This window comes from Acinonyx jubatus, chromosome D4 (assembly GCF_027475565.1).
Source record: "Acinonyx jubatus isolate Ajub_Pintada_27869175 chromosome D4, VMU_Ajub_asm_v1.0, whole genome shotgun sequence".
NCBI lineage: Eukaryota > Metazoa > Chordata > Mammalia > Carnivora > Felidae > Acinonyx > Acinonyx jubatus.
Window position 1 is genome coordinate 75,673,021 of NC_069391.1, and position 18,043 is coordinate 75,691,063.

Here is an 18,043-nt window from a genome sequence, read left to right on the forward strand (position 1 = left end):
AAAAAAAAAAACCATCCTGTCTTTAAGGGGATTGCTATCTAGCAAAAGACATTACACACACACACACACACACACACACACACACACACACACACACACTGAATACAATCTAAATATGTCAAATGCCAGGAAAAAGAAGCATATAAATTGCAATGAGAGTTTAAATGAAGGAAGTTTTAGCCACAGGCCATTTCACTTGAGGAAATACCATCTGAGAAGGGCTTTGAGGAACGAGTGAGGATAGTGCATGAGGATGTCCAGGCAGTGGGAATGACATAGGGGGCTTCAGAAAAGCAGGGCATGGCACTTCTCGTGCAAAGAATGGCAAAGTGTTCAGCTTGAATTATGTTTAGAGTAGGGAAGGAGGAAGAGGAAGAGGAGGAGGAGGAGGAGGGGGTAAGGAGTTCTACTCTAGAACCGTATACAGCCTGAGAACACTTCCCTTTCATCTGACCCAGAAAACAACTCACCTTTCCCCCTGTCTAGGCCTAAAGGACTGGTCATTTGATACTCAGATCTGATCAAAGGGGAAAAGGTCAGATAGGGAGACCCATCTAGAATGAGACACTGGCGTCACTCAAGTAAGAGAGCATTCCTTTTATAATGGCATTAACTCCCAATGGATATTTGCTCTATTTGTCTTGAGTTTACTTCCTATCTCCAAGGATATCTCTGAAGCCACTCCTTAAGGACTAAGCTCCAGGGCTTAATTTTATGTCTGTTGGTCCCAGAGGCTGCAATCTCTCCTCTCGAGCTGATATAACTCGTGTTTAGGTCCTTCAAAATGGCCAATCCAGGTAAGCCCCGCCATGAGCGTCTGACCAGATTCTACTGCTTACATTATCTCAAGCTTTAGACTTTCCTACGCACCAAATCTGCTTCCTTTTGCTACTCCCATTGATTCCACACAAACAGTAAAAATGTACCTGGGATCTGAAGCGGTCTCTTCCTACTGACCACTTTTTTTCGCTGCGGGACCTCTCGGTGCCATTCCCACTGCTCCAACGGACACAGGAGTCCACTGCCACCCCAAGAAGATGATTACAGCCAGCAGGGTGCCTGAGGTTCTCCAGGATCCATGGAGAAACCATCCGGACCCTAGGATGATCTGGGACTTAGCTCACGGATAATGTCACACTGTATACTCTGACTCTCGTGTGAAGAATTTCCATGGAAGTCAAAGCCAGAAGGAATGACCCTGCTGGTGATGCTGAGGGCTGAAACACTTAAAGATAAGGGTTAGGCTGGTTCCCAGGAAGTGCTGGACTTTAGGATTCACACACAAAATGACTCATCAATCCTAGATCACTGCTCTTTCCACACACTCCTTTACGGTATACAAGATGCATTGTTAGCCTTCTTGATTCACGGGGTGGTAGAATTCTTTTGCAATTTTTCTCCAATATTCAGATTTATTGTTCACTTTATATACATTGCATGTCTATAAAATACGTTGGGACTCAACTGATATTTAATCGTTACTTATAAAGAACAAGGCGCCGTGCTATGTGCTACAGAATGCAAATGAAATCCCCCAAGGGGAAAAAAACAAGCTTAACTGTATTAAATTCCCCAGGAGTATTTTGGGCAAACTATACCTAAGTTTTACCTATACTTTCAGAGCAAGGTATAGCAAAGAGGGGACATTGAGACGTGCCTTCAAAAAGAGAGAGGATTTCCTACCTCTTCAAAAGCCTTCAAAAAGCCCAGAGAAGAAGTATGTTTCAACACAGTGGGAAATGGGAGCTACTGGTGGCTTCTGAACAGGAAAATGGCATCACCAAAATAAACTTTAAGATCATTCTCCCCTTGGAGCCCCTGGATGGCTCAGTCCGTTAAGTGTCCAACTCTTGAGTTCAGCTCAGGTCACGATCTCACAGTTTGCGGGTTCGAGCCCCGTGTTGGGCTCTTCTGTGCTGACAGCAAGGAGCCTGCTGGGGATTCTCTCTCTCTCCCTCTCTTTCTGCCCCTCCCCTGCTCGCTCACTCACTCTCTCTCTCCCTCCCTCAAAAAGAAATTAAAAAAAAAAACAAACTAATAAGATCATCCTCTCCAACTTCAAGTTCAACTGCTTCTTGTTAACCAGAATCTTTTTATACCAGCAGTTTTCTGTTCTTTAAGAAATGCTGCACTGGCCGTCTCCTATGCAAGGACCCGGTCCCAACCCAGACCTCCAGGTGGTTGGCTTCTTCTTAACTTTCAGGTCTCAGCCTCCAGTGTGTCCTCCTCAGTGAGCCTCCTTGACCAGCCTGTCTACAGGACTCCTCCCCACCTCGGTCGCTTTTACTCTACCATCGAGTTTTGCCTTCCAACAGCACATTCCCAATTGCAATTATTTTCTCCATTGCATTACTGAGTTATGGCTTGTCTCCTCCCGCTATCACATAAGCTCCATGTGAGCAGGTACCTTATCAATGACAAATGTAGAAGCACTGTGCCCAGTAGAAGGGCTGATAATAAGTATTCTACGACTATTTTTAACAGCTGGATTCAGACACAGTTCAATACCGCACACATTACCTACGGTAAAGAGACCCTTCAATGCTTTTGGATTGTCACAGAGTTGTGTCAAAATGACCACGATCCATTTTAGGACATTTTCCTCGCCGCCAAAAGAAGCCCCACACCCATCACCCTATTCCCGCCAACTCTTCCAGCCCCATGTGACCACTCACCTACCTCCGGCGTCTGTGGATTTGCCTATTCTGGGCATTTCCTAAGAACGGAATCAGAAAATATGTGGCCTTTCGTGACTGGCTCTTCTGATTTAGCGTAGTTGTTGTCAAGGTCCATCCGTTTTGTAGCATGTATCACGACCTCACTCATTTTGATTGCAAAAGAAAATTCCAGTGTATGGATGTACTATGTTTCGTTTATCCTTCCATCCATCGAAAGAAATTGGGTTGTTTCCACTTTTTGGAGTTTTTGTGTGAACAGTGCTCCCACTTCTCTTGGGTATGTAGTGAGGAGTGGGAATACTGGGTCACATGATAACTCTATGTTTAACCTTTCGAGACACCACTAGACGGTTTTGCAACAGTGACTGTACCGCTTTACATTTCTACCATCCGTGTATGAGGGTTCCAATTGCTCCATATCCTTGCCAACACTTGTGATTAACTGTCTTTTTGATTACAGCCATCCAACGGAGTGTGAACTGGCACCTCGTCGTGCATTTGAAATGCATTTGCATTTCCCTGATGTTGTGTATCTTTTTATGTGCTTATTGTCCATTCATACATCTCCTTGGGAGGACTGTCTGTTCAGACCCTTTATGCCCATTTTTAAGTGGGCTATCTGTCTTTTTATTATTGAGTGCATATCCTGGATATAACGCTCTTATCAGGTATGATCTGCAAATATTTTCTCCCATTCTGTGGTTTGTCTTTTCACCTTCTTAATGATGCCCTTCGATAACTAATATTTAAATAAAGCAATGCGGGCGTCTGGGTGGCTCAGTCGTTAAGTGTCTGACTCTTGATTTCAGCTCACATCATGAGCTCACATTTTGCGAGACTGAGACCCGTATCGGACTCTGTGCTGGTAGTGTGGAGCCTGCTTGAGATGCTCTGTCTCTTTCAATAAATAAACACACAAACACACAAACAAACTTTAAAAATAATATAATAAATAAAGCAATGTATAAAACTAATCCTTGAAGACACAGAAAGCCTATGATCAGCTCCCAAGTATGTGGCAAATTAGCGGCAGGGCAGGCCCCACAGGGGAAGGGAAGTCACCTGTTTCCTGCCTTGAGTTTTGCTCACAGGTTCTCAGTGTTGTCCAACTGAGCAATGACATCATCCTACAACAATTCAAAGAATGTAGCATTTGGTAAATTGGCCGAGGAGCACTAACCAAATAGAAAGATGGCCCACAGTTTAAAAAAAAAAAGAAAAGAAAAGAAAAGAAAAGAAAAGAAAAGAAAAGAAAAGAAAAGAAAAGAAAAGAAAAGGAGAAAAGAAAGAAAATAGGTTTTCCTGGAAGCTGGGCTGCTAATAAATCCTAACTGGACTACAATTTAGTTTTCTCTTGAAAAACTTTGAAATTGATGAATGAGGTTCCACACACACAGGAAACAAATCTATGTGTTAGTTACGTACAAGTAGAACAGCCGGGATGCAGTAAACTTCTACACTTACGGTTATGGATATTTGCTTACGAGGTTAAAGGCCCTGGAAGTGTCTCCCTCCCTGCACTGCATTCAAACTAGCGAGCGCGGCCCAGTTTTATTTTGGTTGAGAAACGTCCACTAGTAAAAACAAGGTACAGGCCTGGGAACATTGACATGGGGGAGCTAGGATATTTTTACAGCTGTAAGAGCTTCTCAGAGTAGAGAAATACCAGACCTTAAGTACTTATTACAAAAATATCAGACCTTAAGTACTTAGTACAAATACAGATATATACGGCGTGTACACACACACACACACACACACACACACACACACACACACACATAGGGAAAGGCAGCAGGGAAGGACTTGCTTTTAATAAATCTCAACTAGTTTCAATGCTGGTATGGTATTCACACTGTAATTTTCCCAAGACAGAATTAACCTCTTAGATAAGGCACAGATTAAATTAAAATGTTAATGCTTCCTTTGTGATGCTAACCCTATATTAACAATCAGATTACATACAAATGCAAACAAGATTAATCTAATATTACACAGGGCAATCTAAAAGTATTATCTATTAAATAGAGAGCAAAATATACGTAATTTTTTAAACATATATTTTAAAATATGTGTATATTCCTAGATGCCTGGGTGGCTCAGTAGGTTGAGCGTCCGACCCTTGATTTCAGCTCAGGTCACGATCTCACGGTTTTGGGGGTCGAGCCCTGCGTTGGGACCTGTGCTTACCGCAAGGAGGCTGCTTAGGATTCTCTCTCTCCCCCCCCTCTCCCCCTCCCCCGCTCATGCTCTCTCACTCTCTCTCTCTCAAAATAAACAAATAAATAAACTTAAAAAAATTAAAAATTATATATGTCTATTCCTATAGGGCAATAAAGTTTGGATTAAGATAAATAAAAGACACGTTCGGAACACACAGCTTCATCACACTCTATAAATAATGTAAAGGGCAGAATACATGACATGAGAATAACTCATAGGTATAATTATTTACTATAATGGAAGTGGGTTACGCGACAACTCAAGGTGGAGGCAAACATGAAATGTACCAAGATATACACCATTTAAAGATCATCCTTAAGTATTATCGCTGGGTTCACATTCTCTGTCTACATTCTCCTATGTTCAGCGTCCAATGCAATCTGCAGTTTTTACAGCAAACACAGGAAGACACAATTGGGAGTTGAAAGCAGTGACCCAGGTGGCTGTCTTTCTCTGTTAAGTTGACACAGGACCTGGAGTGCAAATAATACCGCACGGATGTGTAAAGCAGAGATAACACCTGAATTTACTCAAGGAGAGTGGCCGTATGGGGCACACCTCACGTTTACCTGCCTGGAAGGTGTGCCGGCACAATTACACGGAAGCCTCATCTTATCCAAGCTGGCAACCATTCCAAACGACATCCCAGCCTCACACTTTGTCGACTCGGTCAAACCCACTGTCTAACCCACCTGCTCTCTACCTGGTCAGCTCCCCAGCGCGTCCACACCTTGGGCCCTAGCATGCCGCAGAAGAGCTCTAACTTGGAGCTTACAAAACAACAAACACACAAACAAACAAACAAAAAACACCCTCTGGGATGTCTTGTCCAACTGGCCCCTCCGTTTTTATTTTGCACGCACGGCCCCCAAGTCCTCCCCATTCCTTTGACCCACCAGTCCTGTTATGGCCCCTCCACCCTCCTCAAAGCCAGGACACTGTGCTGTGTCATTTCAGGGGTCCTGCGCCTTGCATTCAAAAGCCATCAGATTCGTTCCCCACCCCCCACTCCCAACCCCCGCTTCCCACAGATCTTTTCCCTTCTCTCTCACCCTGGCAAATTCTAACTCCCCGTTTGGTCCTGTTCTAATGTCAGATTTCTGGGCATTCGTGACCAAAGACAAAACAGTACGGATTGGTTCATTGTTCACTCATTAATATTCAACCACTACTTACGGGGCGATAACTAAGTACCAGCAGCAAATGATTTCCTTGCTATTTGGCTATTCTTTTCAGAGTCATTCATCGGCGATTCTTTTTTTTTTTTTTTTAATTGTATAGTTGAGAGGTGATGGTATGTTCGTTTCAGGTGTCCAATGTAGCGATGTGACAAGTCTAGAGGTTAAGCTGGGCTCACGACAAGCATAGCCACCGTTTGTCACCATGCAGCGCTGTTACAATACCACTGACTATACTCCTCATGCTGTGCCTCTCATCCCCACGACTTACTCATCCCAGAACTGGAAGCCTGGACCTCCCACTCCCCTTCACCCACTTTGCCTGTCCCCCCCCCACCCCCTCCCCTCTGGCCACCACCAGTTTGTTCTCTGTATTTCTAAGTCTGGTTCTGCTTTTTTATCTGTTTATTCGACTTTTTTTTGAATTCCACACACGAGGAAATCATATGGTATTTGTCTTTCTCAGGCTGACTTATTTCATTTAGCGTAATACCTAGTAGGTCCGCCCGTGTTGTCACAAATGGCACGATCGCATCTTTTTTTACGGCTTCTTATCAGAATTTCCTTAACGCGTGTCAAACCACGGGAGCACCCGGACGCCAATTTTGCCCAGCTGTCCCCTGTCTCTGCAGGTGCGTCTGAGGTGACAAATGAGACAGAGCTATTCCGTACATCCGTTCCCTTCCCTTCCCCCACTACTTGGACTCCCCTGAACCTCCACTCGTCCTTCGTTCCTCTTTAGTCTCAAGGCACCAGTGTTCTCTGCCTTCCAAGCCTATTTCTCTCCACATAACACTTTCTATCCCACACTGTGCTTCTCCAATGCCACAGAAGGTGCTGGGGACACAAGCAAGAAAGAGGGACAGCTCTGCCCTCCCAGCTAGTAGAAAGATGTGCAATTACACACACACACACACACACACACACACACAAATGCATACAATTAGGGTAACCATATCCCTTCTCTTCCAAACTCACACATGTTTGGAAATAAAGGGGGATATTCCACAATACTTCATGGGGGTAAGGCATAGCCCAGGAATGTGCCTGGAAAAACATGATACACAGTCACACGAATCATAACATAGTATATGATACCTTCAATTCTGCAGTCACCCAAATGTGTCTAAAATTATCTAGTAACATTGGAAAAGGCTCACAGTATAATATTAAGTGAAAACAACAGGATGAAACAGTATATAGAAACTGAGCTTAACTTGGTTAAAAAAAAAAACGACAACAATATGGGGCGCCCGGGTGGCTCAGTGGGTTAAGGGTCCAGCTCTTGATTTTGGCTCAGGTCATGGTCTCAGGATTCGTGAGATCGAGCCCCACGCAGCGCAGAGCCTGCTTGGGATTCTCTCTCCTTCTCTCTCTCTGCCTCTCCCCTGCTTGTGCTCTCTCTCTCTCTCTCTCTCTCTCAAAACAAAACATGAAAGAAAAAAGTTTTAATAAAACAATTCAAAAATTACAAAATAAGATAGAATAACAGAGACTTACTGAGTAAGTAGTGGGTGCCAGGCACCATTCTAACGACTTTTATGATTCTGTAAGGGAAATACGATTGGCTCTTTTTAACACATGATGAAACTGAGGCACAGAGAGGTTAAGATGCTCGCCTAGGGTCCCCCAGCTAAGCAGCAGCAGTGTTAGGATTGAAACCCTCTTGGTTCTAGACCTACGATCCTAGGTCTTCCTCGCCCGCCACGGTGCACTGATGAGACAAGAGACAGGGAAAGAAGGTAGGTAGGTAGGCAGGTGTGCACTAAGAACCTTCTCTACTCGTTTCCTCAACCGCCCCACATCCTTAAATTCCCGTCACTGTCCAACCAAGCACTGGCGCTAAGATCACAGGGAGCCTCGTCACCACCAAGTCTTTAAGCCACGTTCCAGTTGTAACAGGCTAGATTCTCCCCACAGCTCTTTTCACTAGTGCACATCCTGTAAAGGGGCACACCCGTCCTCGTGACTTCCACGCTCCACCTTTGGTATCGCCCTGAGCCTTCAATGCTCCCTTTAGCCCTCAAGCCCTAAGTGGAGACATTCCCCTAAGGCTCTAGCCTCAGCCCCCGCCAGCCCTCTTCATGCTGCACCCCTTACCTATCCTATGCACCTTCCCCCACTTCAGTTACGTGGAGGTGGATGAGTGCCCGTCTTCGCTTCTTTCCTGTCCTGAATCTCTTCTGCATACTGGACACTCCCATCTGCCTGCCCTTCTGTCTCCCCACAACACTGAGGCTGAACCTATCCCTTTGTTCTCAAGATGCTCCCGCAGAAGGCCCCAGTTCCGTACACGGGTCCCCCATGCTCCCGGTCCCGTGGTGATAAACTTTACAGTTACCTTCACCCTCTCCCTCCTCCTCCTCCTCCTCCCCCGCATCCATTGAGTTATCAAGCCATATTGAATCCACCTCGACAAGAATCCAAATCTGCTTCTGATTCATTTCCAGGCACCTTTACCAACACAATAGCCTCTCTGCCTCCCCCGGTTCCTTGTGCACACGGATACCAGCAGATCCCTCCTGGGCACAAGTGAACCGTACTGGGTTGCCAGTGACCCCGTTAGTACTTGCCCTGCTGAATGACAGCTATGAGGGAAAATGTCCTACCTCCTTGAAAGCAGAAAACGTCTTCCATATTACATGGTAGGGTCTCCTGTTTGTTGAATTGGTAGGTTGTTACCTCTTCTCAGGGGAATTCAGTATCATTTTTTATCCTACGTGATAAGGTGGAAACCCCCTCACCGACGCATGTAAGGCCTTACATAACCTGATCTTAGCAGGAAGTCTTCTTGTCCCACATCTTCTTCTAGAAACAGCATCCTTTCTTCCCTTGGAGAACTGTCCCTCTCCCATTTTGGTGGGTTGCCCATCAGTGGTCACCATCCTTACTTCAAGGGAGACCAAGTGACCCAGGGTGACTCACCAACAGACTACTGTCCCCGTGGACAAAGTCACTGGCCTGTGAGTAGAGACATAACCCCAGCGGGAAGAACTGGGGTTCTTTTTCAGGGGTTCATCTCATCAGCAGGTAAAGGAGGTACTAAGAATCGACCGAGCTTTGCTGCCTGGGGGAAAGGGTCTGTGTGAGGATGAAGCTACTGACACAGGGAAAAGGAGAAATACCAGACATGAGCAGTACTCCGGATTGGCAGCTGGGCAGACTCACAATCACATTTTAAAGACGCTTGGATCTGGATGCATTTCAGAAGCCAGAACCCTTCGGATGAGAAGAGTACAGCAGGGCACAGAGAGCAATGCGGTCTCTACACCCTCTACCCGCACCCAGGACAGCATCCTCATCATCAAACTCATCAACGCAGTTCCGCAACCAAACAAAAGAACCGATGTCCCAACTAATGTCAGTTTGGGTCAGGCAGGGTAGGTTTTGCCGTGAAGAAAGTACACGCCAGGTACGGCCAGTGCGCACAGAGGGTTCAGCCTCTGTGTTCGGAACCGCACGCAAAGGCACGTGGACCTGTTTACACCAACAGAGTCCCCGCTTCCTTATCGGATTGCCTACGAGTTTTACTCAAGCAGTAGGAGTTTGGGTTTCCAACACTTGCACCGAGAACGGTCCCATCTGTACCCCTACATTTCCGTTTTATTTCCTGCTATTCCCTACACGTGCTCGCATCTGAATCAAACGTAAAAGGATAGCGTTGGAAAGAGTCTGTAATCCTCTAATAACGTTGTAGGGTGACAGAGAGTGACTACACCTCGCAGGGCGACCACCGAAGAGCGTAGAGAATTGTTGCATCAATATGTTGTACCTCTGAAACTACGAGAACACTGCATGTGAATAACACTTCGATAAAAAAAAAAAAGACGGTATCTTGACTCTTTAACGAATCTTGCAATCTCCATATTGTATATGCCTTATAAACCAAGCTGTCCAACCCAGGGATGGGGAACCCTAGCTGGGTGATTTTCTAGTCCATTGCCCCAGCTCTATGCCTCTGTCCATGGCTCTCAGTCTAGCTATCACTGTCCTCTAAAGTGGGGGGGGGGGGGCGGGGGGGGATCAGGAGCAACACGGACTCCTTCCGCCCCCACTAGATCTCCAGGGGCAAGCACAAGAATCTAGAAAATCACAAGTGACTCCACTACAGAAACCTTCGTTAACCATAGCATTCTCTTATTTTCCTTTGAGCAGCCTTTGAATCTCCTCGGAGCCCCTGTAGATCATGCAATGCTTCCCATGCCTTATTTTATTGATGTATTCGTGTTCATCATTAGGCACTTGATTTCACAGCAACCCTGCAAGGTGGCTGGAGCACATATTAGGGTCCTCTCTTTGAAAAATGAGGCAATGAGGGCCGAGTTGGTTAATGAAAGAAAAAACCCCGGAGTTTTGCTCCAAGCTGCCGACTCCTACTCTTGTTTTCTTTCTGGTCCCATTTTCCTGCAGGGATTAACCCACACTGAAGAGTTTATTGGCATTGATTGTCCTTTCTTGCTACCTTTAGATGTAGAGATCTCATCTGTTGGAACTCGCAAGAATACTGCATGAGTAATTTCACTGTAAATTACGTGCAATTTAACTTTGATGAAAGTAAAAATTAACAGATACACACATGTGTCTGGGCACATGTACATATATGCGCATACATATCTTCTAGCATGCATGAAGGTCTGTAAGCATTTGTTTTTCCCCATCCAGGAAGCCAAAGCCTTCCCTGTCATTGAATCCAAACTGAGTTCGCCAAGTGATAAAGTCCCAAGGCACAGCACTGCCTGGAGACACTTCGGCCTTGGGGAAAACGCAGATGCAGACGCTGTTTCACTTAACTGGAACGGACAACACAAATACCCCTCCCTGCCCCGGGGATGTTTCTGGGTCAGGACTCCCTCCCTTCACCAAGGAGTCAGACATCGCTGGCCATTTTCCCAGCACTCTACCCTGCTTCTCTGGCTGACCTTTAAGGTTAGGACCTCTGGATATAAGCTCATGAGAGACAGCGATAAGGCAAATTCAGCTGCCTTCGGGTGCACAAAAATGCAGTTTTTCATCTCAAACAGACCCCGAAAATCCCAAAGGCCACATACAAGCCATTCCTTGCCTATGAGGTTAATGCAACAGGTCCACCGTGATCGGGCCAAGCTCTCTGAATCGTTTTTTCCAGTAAAGGTTCTCCTGCTCATGAGAACGGAGCATGTGAAAGCCGCTAGCAGAGGTCAGGGCTGAGGTTCTTGGGCGTGAAGAGCTGCCCTGTGCGAGGCCAGGTGGACCCCCACACCAACTTATTTTGCTGTTTACAACATGCCTAAAAATGCAACTTAGGGGAGCACAGTCCCATTCAACCCAGCAGTATTTGCAATGCCATCCACTCGCACCCAGAACCCACTCTCCACCGCTCATCACCATTTCGATCACCCCACGTTGCCCGAAGATCAGAACTAATCAGCAGCGGGGTAGTGGCGGGGGGGGGGGGGAGACCTTTGGCAGATCTCTGAACAAAAGTTCCTCGTGCCAAAGATCTCTGGGAAATGCGGCTTCTAACTCTCTTCGCGCAAACTGCATTCAGAATTAAAACACGAATTCAGATGCGATCCAACATAATGTACCAAGGTAAGAGGCTTTACAAAATAATCGGTCTTCAGATATTTTCCCTCCCCGTCTTCCATCTCTCCGGCAGGCTCATCCTATAATATTTAATGGGCTACAACCAGGATCGACCAGGGAGGAAGGCATTGCCACGGGAAATCAGCCAGAATTGTTTAGAGCCCAACAGCAACTATTTTTAAGGTGTTTTACATGGTTCGTTGAAATGGAAAACCATTTTCCCTGTCTACAAAGCTCGGATTTAGCTCTTTTTTACTCGGCCGTTAAAAATGTATTTTCCTGATCTTCACATCTTGTATCTCCCATTTACAAAATGTCTTCCTTTCTCCCTATCCAAATAAAAGTTTGAATCTCACTTATTTCAGAGTCAGAGTATATATATATATATATATATATATTCTGCTTTCAGTGAGAACTCCAGGTAGAATATTTCCCCGGTATTGCTTGCATCTGGCTTTATCCTTCCGGAATCGGGCTCGAGATAAGTGACATGGTTTGAGGAGCGCTTTCTGTCACTGGTAATCTCGGCTTGGGATCAAGGATTATATGCAATTCGCAGAAGGATAAATACAGCTCTCGCATGCTGCCAACAGCCTTCACCGGGGACCTTCTCCCTGAGTTCAGAGAACCAGAAATTAATCTCCCCGGTTTGCAGGGTTAGTCCAAACAAAGGTTCACGATTAACGTGATGCTGCGTCTTGATTCCTTGCTGTCACTGCTACCCTCTCACCACTAACTACACTGTTAGCTCCATCGGTCACGTCGCCCAATTCAGAGGCAGGACCAAGGCCTCCTTGCCACAGGTGTGAGGCCAACAGTCAGGGGACACCTGATCCTGGGAGAGGCTTTCAGGGGGAAGACAGGGCATTCTACGGCGACACGAATACCAAGCAAAACAGGACATACGCCAACATGACAACATCTGCTACTGCTAATTAAGGCATCATTGCAGCTTTTCAAGGCATGACCATTCACAAACACTAACATGAGGTGGAAAACCTACCGAAACATAATGCTCTCTCTATAACCAAAAGCAAGAAAAGCCTCATTATTCTTCCCTTCCAGGAAGCCAAGCATGTCCTCGTTGCCTGTTTGCTTGCTTGCTCTTGCATTAACTCTGCACATCCTATTTTTCATGAGCACAAGAGGCACACCTATTCTCTTCCGCAGAAATCCCCAGGCCGGAAATTTTACCTCGGGTGACTTCCCAGTGCTAAGATGTGGTATAAAACATTACGCTGAAGTTGCGAGTAGTCACGATTGCACCTCGACGGTGGTGAAGATTCACCACCTAAAATATCTGCCTAAAATATCATCCCAAAGATGTCAGAAAGACCACCGAGATATTACATGACTTCAGAAACAATAATAGGCCTGGGTTCCAATTTGTGACCCATGAGGTGGGACCCCAAACCCAACTGGGGTAAAAAACATGAGAACATTCCAGAGACATTTGCAAATTAGTTACTGCTCAGTGGAACCACAACTGGTTTATTTAGGGAAAGAAAGAATAACAAAAGAATGGCTAAAGTGTTAAAAGGTCAGAGCAGTAAAGGGTGAATAAGAAATACGTTTGGCCCTTACAGTGCAATGATATTGTCTGTGTAACTCAATTTAGCGCCCCCAACACTTAGCATAGGGTTACCCCCCTTTGATCTACAGAGGGAACCCTTTACACAGTGAGACCAGCTGACCTTTTTCCACTGGTTATGGCATCAGTTCAAGGGGTCCCCTGTAACCTTTGAAAGCACTTAATGTCTTCACAGGCATTGTAAAAACCACAATAAATTGTGTTGGGTGTCATGTGTGTTTGTAGTTTTCTGAGTATTTTACAAATGAAAAGCCACAGATCTCCCTTAGAAAGCCCTCTGTAAACACAATCCTGTGAAGTTACAGGACACAGCAATGCTTGTTCAAAGGGGGTTCTTTCGGTGACAAAAATCCCCTCCCTTCCTCTGCCAGGCTATGCAATATCTAAGTTCTGTTTAATGAGTTCATTAAGAAACAGGTATTTCTGGGGCGCCTGGGTGGCTCAGTGGGTTAAGCGTCCGATTTCAGCTCAGGTCACAATCTCATAGTTCGTGGGTTCGAGCCCGGTGGCGGGCTTTGGGCTGACAGCTCAGAGCCCGGAACCTACTTTGGATTCTGTGTCTTCCTCTCCCTCTGCCCCTCCCCCACTCATGCTCTCTCCCTCTCCCTCTCAAAAGTAAAAATTAAAAAAATATATATTTTTTAAAATAAACATAAAAAAAAAAGAAACAGGTATTTCTTCCCTTACAAGTCATGAAGCTTCTCAGAGTCAAGAAGTCCAGGTCTGTTTGAACTAAGTATCTGTGAGTTAATACTAAAGGTTTGCTTCCAGTCTACTGAGCCACTAAATCAGAATTCAGGGGATTGGGGGTGTTACTTTGTTCCTCCTATGGGGAGGGATACCCTACCAGGCGAATTCATGCAGGGTAGGCCTGGGCCAGACAGTCCTAGGTCTGAATCACAGTTTTGCCACCGTCTAGCTCGCGGATCCTGTGCGCATCAACTTCTCCAGAGTCCTGGTTTTCCAATTTGCTGAATGTGGAGGCGTATCCACCCAAAATGACCGTTTTGCAGATTACCAAAGAAATCTATATTCAAGACCTTATTTCCTAAGTAGGTATCCTATGTAGGAGATGCTCCATGTTAGCGAACCTGAGAGACGCATTTCTGGAAAGAATGGTAACAAGGCTACTTTCATTGACAAGCGTTCCCAGTTACATTCCAGGGTCACATGCAGCACCCAACTTGAAGCTCATGGAAAAAGAGGAGACTGTGTTCTTCCAATGAAACAAGAAGCTAGTAGAATCCTAAGAAGCCATTAGAATGGAATTCTCCTGAAGATGACAGGCGCTGGGGCAGCAAAGTCTGGCTGGCTTCCCTTCCTTCCTTCCGGGGGGGCGGGGGGGGGGGGTGTTGGATATGTACGGTGGTGTTGGGGTGGGGGGGTGGGGGACCGGGGCTCTCGCGCGGGGCGCGTGTACGCGCAGGGGGGCGTGGTGGGGGGAGACTGAGACCTTGCCCCTTGCCCTGGTTTCAGTCCTCCACAGGACTGACTTCCCCGGAACGCGTCTTCCCTCTGGACCCACAGAGCCCAAGACCTCACGCTCCTGCTCCCCTGACCCCCCCCCCCGCCCCCCCACCCAGCGCTCCCTATCTCCTTCCGGATGCGGTGATCGCAGAGCTGCCTCTTCAGTCAGTGCCGCATCGCCCAGGCAGCTGAGGGTCCCCGCGCCCCAGGGCTCCCGTTCCTGGACGAGCAGCACAACATCAGAAACCGTCTGTGCGGCTCTCTTGGCCCCGCTGCGCCAGCCTCCTGCCAGCCTCCTTTCCCCTCGCGCTGGCAGGACACGTGCCTCCGGAGCAGTCCCAAAAGCCGGTCTACAGCAAAGGTGACCCATCACCCTCGCCTCCCACCCCCAGCAGGGTCTCTGGCCAGAGCCCCCTTCTCCAGCCAGGCCTAGAGAAGTGAGTGAATGGGGTGTGAGTACTGGGGGGGGGGTGGGGGGGGGGCGGGGCGGGGCGGAGAATGATCGGGTCACTTTCTGGAACCCGCGGACACTGCCCTCTCCACTCCATTTCTAGCAGGAATGAGAGCGAGGAAGCCAAGACCGGTTAGCTCGGAAGTGCCTCCAAGTCTGTTGCGCTTCCATCAGCCGCGTAACACCATTCAATTCATTGTTCCCCAGCCGGGCCGCTCTGCCCTAAGCCCGAGAGCGGCACCCCGTAAGAACCCTGCGCCCGTCTGCCTGGCCAACTCTTCGCCCCACGTCGCCGCCGCACGTCCCTCTCCGCGGGGAGACCTGCAGTTCTCCCAGAGCAGAACCCCGCCGGCGGGTGTCGGAAGTTTCCCACCCCCTTTTCCGACCCCGCTCCGGGAGCCCCCACGCGGATCCCACGAGAGAGGCGAGGAGAGCGAGAGGTCTCTCCCCAGATCCGCGCTCACGCCGGGTCCGGCCCTCTCTTCCCTTCCTCCGCCTCCCTCTTCCTCCTCCCTTCCAGCTCCAGTCCCCGCGCCTCCGGCTCCTCCAGCGCCCAGCGGTCCCCCCCCCCCCCCAGGGGCAAACTACTTTCTGGGCTAAATCCAGGTCTGAGCAGGAAAGGCTCTCCCTTCCTCGCCTGCTTCTTGCCCTGGCTCTCAGAAACCGCAAGGAGTGTGCTCACTGCCCTCACCCCCCAAAAGAGCTCAATCTACCAGTGCTCCCTGACTTTCCATGTCAAAAGACCCGGTCGGGTCTGAAACCACCACGGGGGTATGCACACTCTGGATGTTAACAGACACCCTACCTGTCCCTCGTGGCCAGAAGAAGGAGAAGAAGAAGAAGGAACAAAACAAAACCCACAAGTAAACAAAACCAACCCCGGTAACTTTGGGGAGAGAGAGTGTGTGTGTGCGTATGAAAGAGAGAGAGAAAATCGCTCAAGAGTTAGGGCAACAGCTGCAAGAGCACATCTGGAAGAGGGGGGAGGGGGGTGACAAGGAGGGGGCAAGAAGCGCGGGGTCGCTGGGGGCTCCCCCGGCCCCGGCAGCTTCAGGGCCAAGGACTGGGCCAGCCCGTCGTTACCTGTCCCATGTTGATGAATCCGTACTTGCTGGCGATGCGGTTGGCCTCCGGGAAGCCGCCGGCGATTTTGACTGCCCAGTGGTTGGTGTAGACGCGCGTCCGGCACACGGGGAGCAGGCAGCCCCCGAGCAGCGCCAGCACGCACAGCAGGTCCAGGCGTCCCGGGCAGCAGCAGCGGCTCCCCCAGCCCATGGCCCCGGCGCCTCGCTGCCTCCCTCGCTCGCTCGCTGACTCCGCGCACGAGCGGCGCGCACAACTAACTTCTCCGGCCTGGGCCGCCCCGGCGCGCAGCCCCCGGCCGCCGCGGCGCGCAGCCCTGGGCGATCCGCAGGAGGCGGCGAGCCCCGGCGGGGACCAAACGGCGAGCCTGGCGCCGGCTCCTAGACCATCCCTGGGGCTGCGGGGACCTGCGCGCCGTGCCCTCCGGCCCGCGGGGCGATCGGCGGGGGCTCCCCGGCTCCGGCGCAGGAGGCGGCTGAGCGGGGCGGGCGCCCTCCTGCAGTTGGGTCTCGCCGGCTCGGCTCCCGACTCTCCGACTAGCCTTCGCTCCTCCCCGGGCCCCGGAACGCGGCGGAGGCGGCGGTGCAGGCAGCGGCCGGGCGCCCCCTCTGCTGGCCCGGGCTCCGAGCGCTCGCTAGCTCGCTCCCTGCGCTCCCTCCGGCTCCGAGCGGCGCGCGGGGAGTGCGAGTGGCAATGGCAGCAGCGCCTGCTCTGCATAAATGACTCCCGCCGCCCCCCTAACACCCCTCCTCTCCCACAGCCCCCTCCTCCTCTCGCTCCTCCGCCCGCCGGAGAGCGGCCGCGGCCAGGCGCCAACCAGGTCCTAGCGCCGCCCGGTTCTCCGGGCTGTAACCTCTCAGGGTCCAGGGCAGCGAAAGCCAGTCTTTCCAAAGGGCTGGGAGGAGAGCTCCCGGCGTCGCGGCCTGACCCCCTTCTCTCCCTTTCCTCCTCGGATTTGAGTCCGTTCACCGCCCCCCTCCCGGAGGGCGGAAGAGATCGACACGATGGTGAGAGTCCAGAGCCTCGTAGATTCATTCATCCCCGCTCTGAACCTCCTTAAACGACTCACTCGCTCATTTAGGAGGAAGGTCACTTGCGTGTCAACTGCCGAACAAATAACCCGAGATTTTCACTTCGTTAATTCTTCATGCTTTTCGGCAACGGTTTATTTTACACACCGCTGCTGCCGGGAGAAGCCACCACGCAGGACCGCAGGGCGCATCGACTCCTGCAAAAGCCAACCGCTGCGGCTCACGGTGCTGACTTTCGAAATCTGTGCATCTGAGAGGAGGCAACGCCACGGGAGAGTAAAATTCCAGTCGCGGGGCTGGGGAGAGATGTTCCTAGGAGTGTTTGGTAGGAAAGTGGATGGAGACGTTCGGGCCAAGGGAATAACTTCATTCATTCGTTCCATTGGGTCTGATGAGCGCCGCTTTCCTCTCCACCAAGGGAAAAGTTTTCCAACTTTTTCAAGCGCGGCCCTGTAACAGGGAGAGACTTCAATATAAAAAGGACCACAGAGGAAGTTCGGGTGAAATATGTGCCTGAGCCGGCTTCATTACTGTCTCCAGCGCCGTGACTGCAGCGGGCAGGAGTGAGCTTGGATTAACCCCGTTTCTGCTGAACAACCTTCCTGCCTCTTTTGGCGGCACAGGACGACTTCTTGTGAAAAGAAAATATATCGTTTATGGAAACGCTCAACTGGCCTGAAAAGTAGTTCCTTTCCCCCCTACCTCCCACCCGTCCCTCTTCTCTCTCCTTTCCCGCCCCCCATTATCTTTCTTCTTAAACATTGGTTAAATGGACT

At 49.2% G+C, this 18,043-nt stretch overlaps 1 protein-coding gene across 8 annotated transcripts in view; it reads right to left on the reverse strand.

Moving 5' to 3' along the window:
* PCSK5 (proprotein convertase subtilisin/kexin type 5) overlaps nt 1–16,975 on the reverse strand; it is a 452,241-nt gene extending 435,266 nt beyond the window's left edge. For 3 of the 8 annotated variants that reach the window (XM_027041020.2, XM_027041019.2, XM_053205258.1), the window contains exon 1: nt 16,237–16,975. In XM_027041020.2, coding sequence (XP_026896821.1) covers nt 16,237–16,953 — 717 coding nt within the window. In that variant the 5' untranslated portion in view covers nt 16,954–16,975. Of the gene's footprint in view, nt 1–926; nt 3,851–16,236 lie in introns of those variants that run through there. The other 5 variants (XM_053205265.1, XM_027041021.2, XM_053205259.1 and 2 more) reach the window with 4 other exon arrangements.
* Nucleotides 16,976–18,043: the final 1,068 nt, after the last annotated feature.